The sequence below is a fragment of the Phalangium opilio genome, unplaced genomic scaffold (assembly GCF_054372755.1).
Source record: "Phalangium opilio isolate 3A_F unplaced genomic scaffold, DU_Popi_V2 ptg000045l_1, whole genome shotgun sequence".
NCBI lineage: Eukaryota > Metazoa > Arthropoda > Arachnida > Opiliones > Phalangiidae > Phalangium > Phalangium opilio.
This window is the reverse complement of record NW_028324168.1, coordinates 248,297-259,889: the sequence shown is the minus strand read 5'-3', so window position 1 is coordinate 259,889 and position 11,593 is coordinate 248,297. Positions and strand designations below refer to the sequence as shown.

At 36.7% G+C, this 11,593-nt stretch overlaps 1 protein-coding gene across 7 annotated transcripts in view; it reads right to left on the bottom strand.

The window, feature by feature from the left end:
* The window catches only part of LOC149676505 (uncharacterized), a 142,532-nt gene that overhangs the window by 37,651 nt on the left and 93,288 nt on the right, over positions 1-11,593 (bottom strand). For 6 of the 7 annotated variants that reach the window (XM_089837555.1, XM_089837556.1, XM_089837557.1 and 3 more), the window contains one exon: positions 138-616. The exons of the other annotated variant lie outside the window; for it this stretch is intronic. In XM_089837555.1, coding sequence (XP_089693681.1) covers positions 138-616 — 479 coding nt within the window. The remainder of the gene's footprint in view (positions 1-137; positions 617-11,593) is intronic. 7 annotated transcript variants of the gene reach the window in all.

Below are 11,593 nucleotides of genomic sequence, written 5' to 3'. Positions count from 1 at the left end.
TATAGTTGAAAACCGATCACGGGGGCTACGAACTCGTACTGGTCACCTATACGCTAATTAATTCTACATTAACACTAATTGGGTGATTCGGTACGAGTTTGTAGCGTTTAGGTCGGTGACGGGATCTACAAAGATACCTTAATTTGGGCGTTATCCTCGATGCGTTTCAACTTTTGAACCCTCTTGACGTGTCTATCCATGTCGCAATGAAACTTGAAATCCAAAACGGTCGAGAACTTCTCCCGGCAGACTTTGCACTCGACGTGAACTTGCACGAGTTTCAGAAGGGACTTGGCGGCTTCCGCCGGGTTCTTGGCGTAACAAGACGATCTCTGGTGATTGGCGCAAAGAATTTCGGCCGGATACACCATCTGACATTTTTTGCAGACGAAACCGACGTCGGACTCGCATTCGGACGCTTGCTGCAAATCCGCTTCGGAAACGTTGCCGCGAAGATCGTTTAAACTCTTGCCGTCTTGACTGAAACGGGCGACGGTATTGCCGGGTTGGGATAGTTTTCGACTGACTTCCGGTAGGGAGGCCGGTGGCAATTGCAACAAGGACAGAGGAGCGCTGTACATGTTCGAGTCGAAAAATAGACCACCTGGACCGGAACCTTCATTGTAATGATAACATCGTTCATTTCATTATTGCCGAATCAGGATAATTCCAAGTACCAACTGCGACATGCAACGTTCTTGCGGGTTCAAATACATCGACACCAAGGGGATAAGACGACAACCTGACCCTAGGGGTTAGGTTGCCTTCTTCTAGTCAAAACCACACCACAGACAACTTAATACAACATAATTAACAAATAACCGATAATGAGAAATTACAAACAATCATGGCGTTTGCTGTTTACGTGTATTTATCAATGGTATAGTTCATGATGCTACGTTTAATATTCCTTAACTCCGAGCTCGGGTTTCAAGAACGCAATCTGGAGGGCGCAGCCACGAAGAAGCAGCGCGTACCAAGGAAGTAATTTCGACTTAGAAAACGAAGTATACCGCGTTTTTTTCTCTTTTTACGTTCCCGATCCCCTAAATCTTAATTTATATTCGGCAAAAGCTTTAATATATATATATAGCCGTACCGCTTTCTCAAGCAGGCTCGCAAATAATAAAACTCGCGCCCAGACTCGAATACCAAGTATCGCAAGCAATTGCACTCTTAGAAGGTATGCAACCAAAATTCTCAGGTTAACTTTATTCCTTTGAAAAATCCAAAAAAGGGGGGGGAGTGGCTGTAAAATTAAATTTAAAACTTCTTTCTTTTGCCAACTTTAATCCATCCTGAAAACAGAGAGAGAAAGAGTGGGGGAGAAAGAGAGAGAGAGGGAGAGAGCGAGAGAGAGAGAGAAAGAGAGAGAGCGAGGTTTTTTAGAGAAAGAGCGTTTTTATAAGAAGTTTTTTCTCTCTCTCCAATTTTTCTTATCAGTTGAACCAGACGAAGAGATAATTCACGCGAGAACTTAGGTTTTCCAAATGTTTGTTACAAGGCCTAGATCCAACCGTACCTTACTTCTTATAAAGGACAAGTCTCACTCGCTAGGAAAGAAGAAGAAGGAAAAAATTCCCAGCTAAAACAAAAATCTCCGGTTTAAATTTGAAGCTGTCCTTTACCTTGACCAAAGGAATTCTTTATAAGTTCCGTAAAACGCTGATAAACCTATTATAACCTTTTCCTTTCCTTTCCTTTACCAGAGAGAGGGGGAGGAGGGGATATATATATATAAAAAAAAGCTCAACCTCTATAGCTATAGTATATTACTTTCGGGCCTAATGGCTCCTTCAACACAAATTTTCACGCAGAAAAAAAAGAACACAATCTAGGTACTTTTCGAGGATCGTTTCGAATTCGAATTGAACTTTGATTTAGGTTAAGTTAGCGGAGGAAGGGGGGGGCTCGCAAGGAGGGGGGAAATGGGGCATCTATTGTCTTCTATAAGCATCATCATTAAGGACTAAAAACACTAAACACCGTCGTCTCAAACACTAAACTGCTTTTAAAACATTTAGAGCTAATCGACCTTTGAGATTCCCTCTTGAACTGAAAAATTTCAACTTTTAACTTTAGTTTCCTTTTTAACTTTATTCTTTCTTCTAAATTCATTTTATACGCTTTTAAAAGAAACGAATGATTATTATACTTTCGATATCTCAAGATATTTTTTTAAATATATAATTTTATAATAATAAAAAAATTTTATTATGAATAATAAATGCGGTTCCCGTTGACAATTTTCGTTAAAGAAAAAGACCTAGGCTTAGCAAAAAAATTCTATTTTATTTAATGATACCTTAGATAAAGGCGCAAGAGGACTATGATGATAACTTTTAACCGATTTTGGCACGCGCCAATTCCACGCGATATTGGTGGGAAGAGTTCGAACTTAATCTATAAACGAAATGAAGCGGCTAAGCCTCGGTCTCCCTTGCTTATACTCGCAAGCATTATTCGAATGCGAATTAAACCTTTATAACCATACCTAAAACGAATTTTTCTATTAGAACAATTTTCGGATAAAACTGAGTAGTATTTCTTTTTAAGTGAATGCCGGTGTAATTTTAACATACATTTTTAAAGACTTCAATAAAATTCAACGGATATTTCGTCACCATAATATTATTAATGAAAACGTGACTGAGAATATAATATATAAAGTCCCGCCTACAAGATGACTTTTCCCGCACACATCGGTGTTTAGCGAGTGAAACATTTTTACAGGGGCTATGGTAAAATACATAAGAATCCAAACCCCTTAAGTTCATCTTTCCCCTAATAAAGCAAAACCCGGCTAAACAGCACAGCAGCCAAAAAGGGGTTGAAAAATTAGTTTGAAAATGAGCCTTAAAGACGACAGACGGCCATAGCGTGTAAAGAGTTGACATTTCCAATTTCCCGTTTTAGTTAAAGGGGGGATTATCCCCCCACCGCGTGAGAATGGGGGGGACGGCAATAAGTGTCGAAACGACTAAAAATACTTATATAACAACACCTCTGAATATTACATTACGTCTAGCGTGACTGTTACACATTGGAAAAATAATTAACTAAAATTATAAACAAGAGAGAGTATAAATATAACAAATTCACGAAACGAAACATTGTTCAGACCAACCAGCGTAAATAAGGGTAAAGATACAACAAGGCAAAAGCAAGTGATAGCAAGAAGCCATTAAAGGTAGGTTTTTTTTATACATAAAAGGAACTCGTTAGCTCGTCACAGATACGTTAAGTACTATCCCACTGTTTGCAATCTTGGAAAGGGGTCTAAAATTCAGGGTTATATCAACCGGAATCGGTTCTTTCTTACATAGCAATTGACTATATTAGTATCGGAGACAAATTACCCCCCCAGCAGTTGCCTCTCTCTCTCTCTCTCTTTTTCTTTCGTAAAATAGACCTGAGTGACAAGGTTAGACTGATCTTATAAGGACGTTATTTTAGGGGTTGCACCCCCTTCCAAACCCCCTCCGCTTATAATACACCTATGGTAGTAGAAAACCAAATTGGGGCGTGGGGGAAGAAGGTACATATAGGAGGCCGCCATATTGGAGGAGAAACCGTGATGGATGAAGATTTATTCGAAGTGCTACCGTTACCCCCTCCCCCATACACCCCAAACCCCCCCCAAACTCTCCTTTTTTTAGTAAGGAGGATTGTGCCCCTACAATATACATCATGCCTTTGTTTCTCGTGTAGGGGGATTTCCCCAAAATTCCCTAACGCCATGCCATGCCAGTTCCTTGCTCTGATAATGAGTCCATTAAACCCCCTCCCCTTCCCCACCCTCCAAACGATAGCGGCGCCTCCCCCCAGTGATTGAACTAAAAAAAAGGCGCCAAAAAATGTTGCGAACTTTTTTTATTATTATTATTTTTTTGTGATTTCAGAACAATAAAACTCATAATATCTATTGGTATTTTTGTACCTAACAATTATATTGGGGGTCCAAGGGTTATATTCATTTTATTATAAGGGGGATTTTGGGGTTCTTTACCAGGGGGGAAAGGATAATCCAGAAAGGGGGCGTACCATATGCGATGGTAGAGTTAAGGCTGGTTCAGCTAGAGGTTTTTCAAAAAACCACGAGCGGACATAATTTAATAAAGAAGGCCGACCTCTTATACGTGATAAGCAACCTTAACTAGCCCCCGTACCCCCAACCCAAAACCCCCGTTACGTAAAATTGTGGGGCTCTATCCCCTGCTTTAAAGAATATGGGCCCCCTCTAGCGATGTTAGGTTCTTAGGCTTGAAGCTATTTTGCCGCAATCTTATCCCGGATGGGGTTTTTCCTTATAGACAAAAGAGTGGTGGGGGGATAGAGCCCCCTTCTCTTCCCTTCCCCCCAAATTTTCCAGGCCAACCTTATCTAAAAAGTTGAACAATTTATTATACTAGGCCTAGGCCCTATTATATAATATATATACTCTAATATTATCTGGGTGCAAGAAAAAGCAGAAACACCTTTATTTGCGGGGCTCCCCACATGGGGCGATTACCAAAAGGGGTTAAAAACTAGAGAGTGTAAAATAATAATATTAATATAAAAAATACCGGGGGTGGTATAACATTTTAATTAAAAATAATGATTTACAAGAACAGTAATTCATTTTTTCTCCCCTCTAAGTTTTAAAACGCGCTTCAGCTTTGGGTATATATAAGTTCTTTGGATAACGCAAAAATTGATCAATATTATAGCGGGGGTGAGGGGTTCCACACCCAGACAGTTTTTTCAGGATGAATTTGGATTGGGGGGGGGGGAAAGCAAGCATCCTTAGTTTTAGGATCTTTTCTAGTTAAGCGATGAATTTTTTTTCTCCCTCTCCTCTATGGGATGGAAGACAAAGAGAGAAAGAAAGAGGGAGAGAGAGAGAGAGGGGAATGGGGGAGATGCAGGATTACGTGACTACCATTCATCCAGCCTCCCAAGAGGGATAAAAAACCAAATGGACAATTCTGGAGGACATATAGTTAGTTAGTTTCACTCTTTCTTAATTTTAATCATGTTAATTAACTATTATAATTATTTTAAATTAAATAACCTTTATATACGTGTAAATTACAGGTTTTTTAATATATATATATTGAAAATCCCTGACCTTTTCCAGCTTATCCCTGACCAAATTTGGCCAATATCCCTGATCATTTAGAGGTGTTTACCAGAGCCCACTTCATGATAACAAATGCTGGCTCATATTTAGCACTGCTCGAAGCAAAATTTGATATACCAAATGAAATCCCTGACTTTTTAGGGAACTATTTTAAATCCCTGACTTTTCCCCCTATTTCTCATATCCCTGACTTATCCAGGTTTTCTAGGTACGAACCCTGAATTATTAAGCCTTGAACAGCAAAAAAATTAATTTTCGAGCACTTATTTGTCTCCCAAATTTAATTAGTTTCGCTCTTTCTTAATTCTAATCATATTAATTAATTAATTATTGAAATTATTTGAAATTAAATAAACTTTACATCTAAACATAAAAAAAAATAAATTCTCGAGGACTTAATTCTCTTACAATTACAACAGACTCCTACATTAAATTAGTTTCGTCTACAAGAAAATTTGGGATGAAACTAAATTAGAGGGGAAAAAAGTCATCCATGGAATGTTTTTAATTTTTTTGGGGATGGATTTTTTTCCTCTCGGAGGAGGGGGAGGGGACTTTGGGAGAAGATGGTGATGGGGGAGGGGGAGGGGACGTGCTCGCCATCCATCCATTGTTTGCTAATATTTCTCATTTTAATTAGGATCACTTCAAAATGAATCTCTAATCCGCCTGTCCCCTTTTTTCCGAGGAGACGGATACTTCCTATTTAATTATTATTATTAGGGGTTCAAGATGATTATACTATATCAAAACTGTTCGACCTCTTTCTCAATCTGTCTGGCGATACAAGACAGGGAGGGGAGATAGTTTCAGATTTATATATTTAACTCGCTCTCTCTTTCAAACCCTGCCTCGACGAGTAGCGAGCAGCACCCCTCAATATTTGCTAGGGGTTTTTTTTTTCATTAATTTTTTTACCCCCGTCTACCGTTCGGGAGCTAGAAAAATAATCGATAACTTCTGCGCAAGTGAAAATTAAGACAATCCAACTGACCTTTTTTTTTTGCCAAAATATGAAAAACTTCATTTCATTTATTTATAATTTATTATTTATTTATTATTTATTATTTATTTATTATTTTTATTATTGTATTTATTTATTTATTATTGTATTTATTTATTTATTATTGTATTTATTTATTTATTTATTTATTATTGTATTTATTTATTTATTATTTTATTTATTTATTTATTTATTATTGTATTTATTTATTTATTATTGTATTTATTTATTTATTATTGTATTTATTTATTTATTATTGTATTTATTTATTTATTATTGTATTTATTTACTATTGTATTTATTTATTTACTATTGTATTTATTTATTTACTATTGTATTTATTTATTTATTCATTATTTTATTTATTTATTTATTATTGTATTTATTTATTATTGTATTTATTTATTATTGTATTTATTTATTATTGTATTTATTTATTATTGTATTTATTTATTATTGTATTTATTTATTATTGTATTTATTTATTTACTATTGTATTTATTTATTATTTTATTTATTTATTTATTTATTCATTATTTTATTTATTTATTATTTATTAATTTATTTATTAATTTATTTATTAATTTATTTATTAATTTATTATTTTATCATTTATTTATTAATTTATTATTTTATCATTTATTTATTAATTTATTAATTTATTATTTTATCATTTATTTATTAATTTATTATTTTATCATTTATTTATTACTATTTTTTTTCAAATGGTTAAAATTCAATAATGCGATGAATTTATTTCTATTTTTCCCCCCAAATTTTAATTAAAAAAAAAAATAATAAAAAAGTAAAAACAACCTGAATGACTTCTTTCTTTTTTGCAAAGATAAGAGAACTTTTTCAACAAAATTGTTTAAAGCCAACCCAAAGATGTGACGCATTTACATTTTGCCAAAAATTTTACTTAAAAACCCATACGCCAAAAGATTTATCTATTTTTATACGCAAAAAGGGCACTCTACATTAGCGAAAGATTATAAGAAAAAACTTATAAGCAACTTTTTACTTAAAAATAGAGCCTAATATTAAAAACTTTGTATCTTTTAAGATTAAATTGGAGTTTGGGTGAGAGTGAGAAAAAGGAGGGAGGCACTTTACACAAAAAAACACTAGAGATGCAAAGACTATAGAGCACAGAGAGAGTTGTCTGTCAAAGACGGGCAAGGGGGGTGATACCCCCGGCTTGATATATATATGTACGTATTCGGGGGATTGATAGCTATATAGGAAACGAGAAGGGGGGCGCGTGACTCATAACAACCAACGCTTCTGGCACGCGGAACCCCCCCTCTTACCCTAGGCGCTGTTATAATGTAGGTAAAATGGGGGGCACAATCCCCCCATGCTAAAAGCTCAGGGCTTCCGTCAAACTAAGAAATATATATGTCCCTTATAGAGCGCGTTGGAGTAAAAAAATCTGCCTAAAAAAGCAGACGGTCATCTAGGGGTATTAGCCCCCCCCCCTTACCCATAACCCCCAACTATTTCCATTTAAACTTCGCGCCATTTCGTCCCCCGCCTTTCCCAAGGCATTGTCATTAAAATAGACCAAACTACAACGGGGGGTTTTACCCATTTTCTATCGAAATGCTACATTTTTGGGGAGAAAAATTGAACTATTCTAGGCAAGACTGTAATCCTAATGGGTGCGGGGGACACATAGCCCCCATTTTAAAGAAGAGGGGCTGGGGCTTCCCCTTCCCCATTCACCCAACGAATTGACGCCTTTAAAAAAATAAGGGCCGACTTTACCCCCGATGTTCTAGATGGCAGAATGAAAAAAAGACATTCCAGTAGAAGAAGAACAGGGTCTGGCCAATATAAGATAGCGAAATATATACCCCCCCCCCCAACAACCCCAGACCCCCCCACCCTCCTGCAACAGTAAAAAAAATCAATACCCGACTCGCCGATACAAGCATACCGCACCAAGATCACATTTTGTTTTCTTTCCTTTTATTTAAAAAAAAAATAAAAATACGAATTTATAATTTAGGTACTTGAAGTTCTTTTTATTTATTCATATTTATTTATTTATTTATTTATTTTTTAAATATTTATTTTCTCTATTGACCCTTTTAAGTGGGTCCAGATATGTATGGTCAGTATTTCTAAAAGCGATATATTTACGGTTACTTAATATTAGACTACAATATTTATAAGGAGGTTTTCGTTCGTAAGGCGGAAAAAGCCATATAAGAACCCCTCTAATGTAAACGCGTTGAAACATTTCTCTTACAGAATGCGAATTTAAAATTTCCCCCTTCAACTGTCCCTCTCTTTTTCTCTCTCTCGCTCTTTCTCTCTCTCTGTTACAAGGAGAAATCATGCAAAATTCATAGCTTGAAATATAGGGTAGTTCCAATCTAAGAATGACTCCGTTTTTGATGTATTTTAAAAACGCTTTTTCCCAAGTTTCAACCGATTCCAAGGTTGATTACGAATAGAATATCTTTTTAACTAAACAAATATAAATATAGGCATAGTCGACTTGATTTTTGGAATTTTCTGACTCCATATTTTCTCTTCAAAGGCCCTGAAGCGTTATATACTTTAGTATCATGTGTATATACAGGGTGTTTCTGATAAGTCTGCACGATTTTGAGTCGAAAATGTAACTTCTATCTCCATTTTGATTGCCACAAGGGACACTGTTTTCAAGTTAAGATTGGAGGAGTATTTTACGGATGACCCCTTAAAATTAATTAAAAAACTGATTAAGACAATCATTTCAAATTTAATTAATTAAGGGGTCATCCCTAAAACACTACATCAAATCATAACTCGAAAACAGTGTCCCTTAGGACAAACAAAATCGTGCATTCAAAGAAAATACCCCTTAATTTATGCATGCAGACTTATCAGAACCAGACACCCTGTATGGGAGGAATGCAGGAGATTATCCACTCCTGGCTGTAAGTTGCATCTATTTGGACTGCAGGTAGAGTATGGGCCCTACAGGGATTCATTTTTGTCGAGAGCATGCATTTTATCTAACTGCTGTATAAACCTTAATCTTCTCTTCCTCAGAATCGGAGAGAGAGAGGAAGTGGCAAAATACATTTTATTCTTTTCCTATTTCAAAACGAATTGATGAAAATATAAGAATTTCTCACCCAAATTTTCTTATAATCAAAAGCTCTTAGATAAAACCAATAAGTACACTTCCTTCATCCGAAGTTATTTCCCAGCCTTTGGCTACAGACGCCATGTAAAATGAGAAACAAACGACCCTTCTTTCATTAACCCCTACACGAACACACCAATCAACGAAGAGCCCGCGAAGAGCTTCTTTCGAGGTCAAAGGTTTAGAGAAAATAGTACACTATGATTACGATCCAAGCGTTGATTCTTGGAACTAGAGCTAGCATCGGCAACAACTATATTGAGCCTACTCAAACATGTTCCCCGTGCTACGGTCGTGAAGGCGTTAGTACGCGGAAGGGGGGTCGACACTATCCTATTCGTATCACATGGAGAAAGCAAGCTTCAATGAAGTATACTTTTCCGTTTTAATCTATGAACTTTTGTTATAATTAAACAAAGTCTAAGAATCTTATGCGCCGTTGACTTAATATTATTGTACACCCAGTTAAGGGAATCGCAATAGCGTGGTGTTTCAAGAGTACGAGGATAAAAGGGGTCATCCCTGTCCTTTCTCTCTCTCTCTAACTATACAGAAGTGATTCCACGATGGTCACCTTCTTAGCTAAGGTTGTTCGTGTCCCTTAGGGACAATTAAGATATACCCACGACGAGAGGTAGGGGAGTTTAAGAGAGAGAGTTGTCCCTGCGGGGTGACCAAAGCGGATTAGTCTCCCGATAATCGTACAAAACACCACCCTTTCCCCCCTCCCCATCCCCTTTCTCCACGCATACTCCCCCTCGGACTATCCTCTGAGCCGAGAAATCAGCCCTCTGACCACTATAGTCCGCGTACGGCTTTGACCATTGGTCAATTAATGTAATGCAATGGATATGGCGCTCGCAAAATAAATAAGAAAAAAGAAACTCGAATTCTAATCCAGGAAAATAAAATAAATGGAGTGAGAACTTATATATGGAGAAAGAGAAAGAGAGAGAGAGAGAGAGAGAGAGAGAGAGAGAGAGAGTTTGAATTTCCCTTTTTAAATCAGTTTAAGTTTGTCAAATAAGAGAGAGAGAAAAGCTTGAGAGGGAAAGGACTCTTTACCATCTTCATCTCTCCCGTTCGTTTTTGGGGGAGATTCTCTTTCGACTAGAGGTGGTAACCACATAAACCTAATCTAGTATAACGGATTACTACTATATCCCATTAGTAAAGAGTGAATACCCCCTTGTTGGGAGGGTCTATATTCCTCTTTTTTTGAAACTTCTCATGCGAATAGGGGAGAGAGAGAGAGAGAGAGAGAGAGAGAGAGAGAGAGAGAGAGAGAGAGAGAGAGAGAGAGAGAGAGAGAGAGAGAGAGAGAGAGAGAGAGAGAGAGAGAATGAGAGAGTGAGTAAGAAGTCTGAGCATCTTTTCGGAGGAGCTACTTCAAAAACACCCTCTTCCAATCCTTTTCTCTCTCTCTCTCTTTCTCTCCTTATAGTAGTGGGTGTACTTGAAAGGAGGAGGAGGGTGGGGTTGTGGAAATTTTTCAATTTGTCCCGCTGTCAGTCCGGTAATTTATTTATAGTCTATAAAGCGCCAGCCAAGCTCTTTAATTTCCCAGTAGAGGAAAGCCGAGAGTCCACTCTCTCTCTAACTCTCGTCTTAGAACACCATCGTTGTAACCCAAGAAATACCGCTTCTACCGAAAGATTTACCCTTTCCAAGATTGCAATTTACACTTAGAACCGTATAGCAGTATTAGTATAAAGTTCCATGATAGATGGAATGGTTGAGGGTTGAATATAAAAATAATTATAGGTTCAAAATAATTTAGATTCAGATAACGGGGGGGGGGCAGTTTGAAAAATAATGGTGACTCGTCTACTTGGAATCTTTAACAAGTCATTTTCTAGGTTTTTCTGCTTGAATGAAAGGGGAGGAGGCGTAGAAACCATCACACCTGACGTCATACCTAATTTATTTGAACTTAGAAGCCACGTGGTGACATTGAGGTTGCTAGTGACCTACACGCGCCAAACCCGAATGTAAAGAAGTTCTCTCTGAGTGTTCTGAAACAGTAAATAACCTAGCTAGGGTCGACAGTTGTCTTATATATGTGAATAACCAATGAAATGTGAGCAAGGAGGGGGAGCCGCTTAAAAATTCCAAGTAGAAGAAAATATATGTATTACTGCTGTAACAAATGAAACAATCTCACCTATTAACAAAGGACAAGAAGACTTATATTTTAAGAGTGAAAAAAAAATAAAAAAAAACAGAGAAATTTAATTCGTTCTGAGTTTTTTCTTTTCTAAGACTAAATTTATTTTTTCACTTTACGTAGCATTTAAAAAAACCTATTAAATTCCTACAC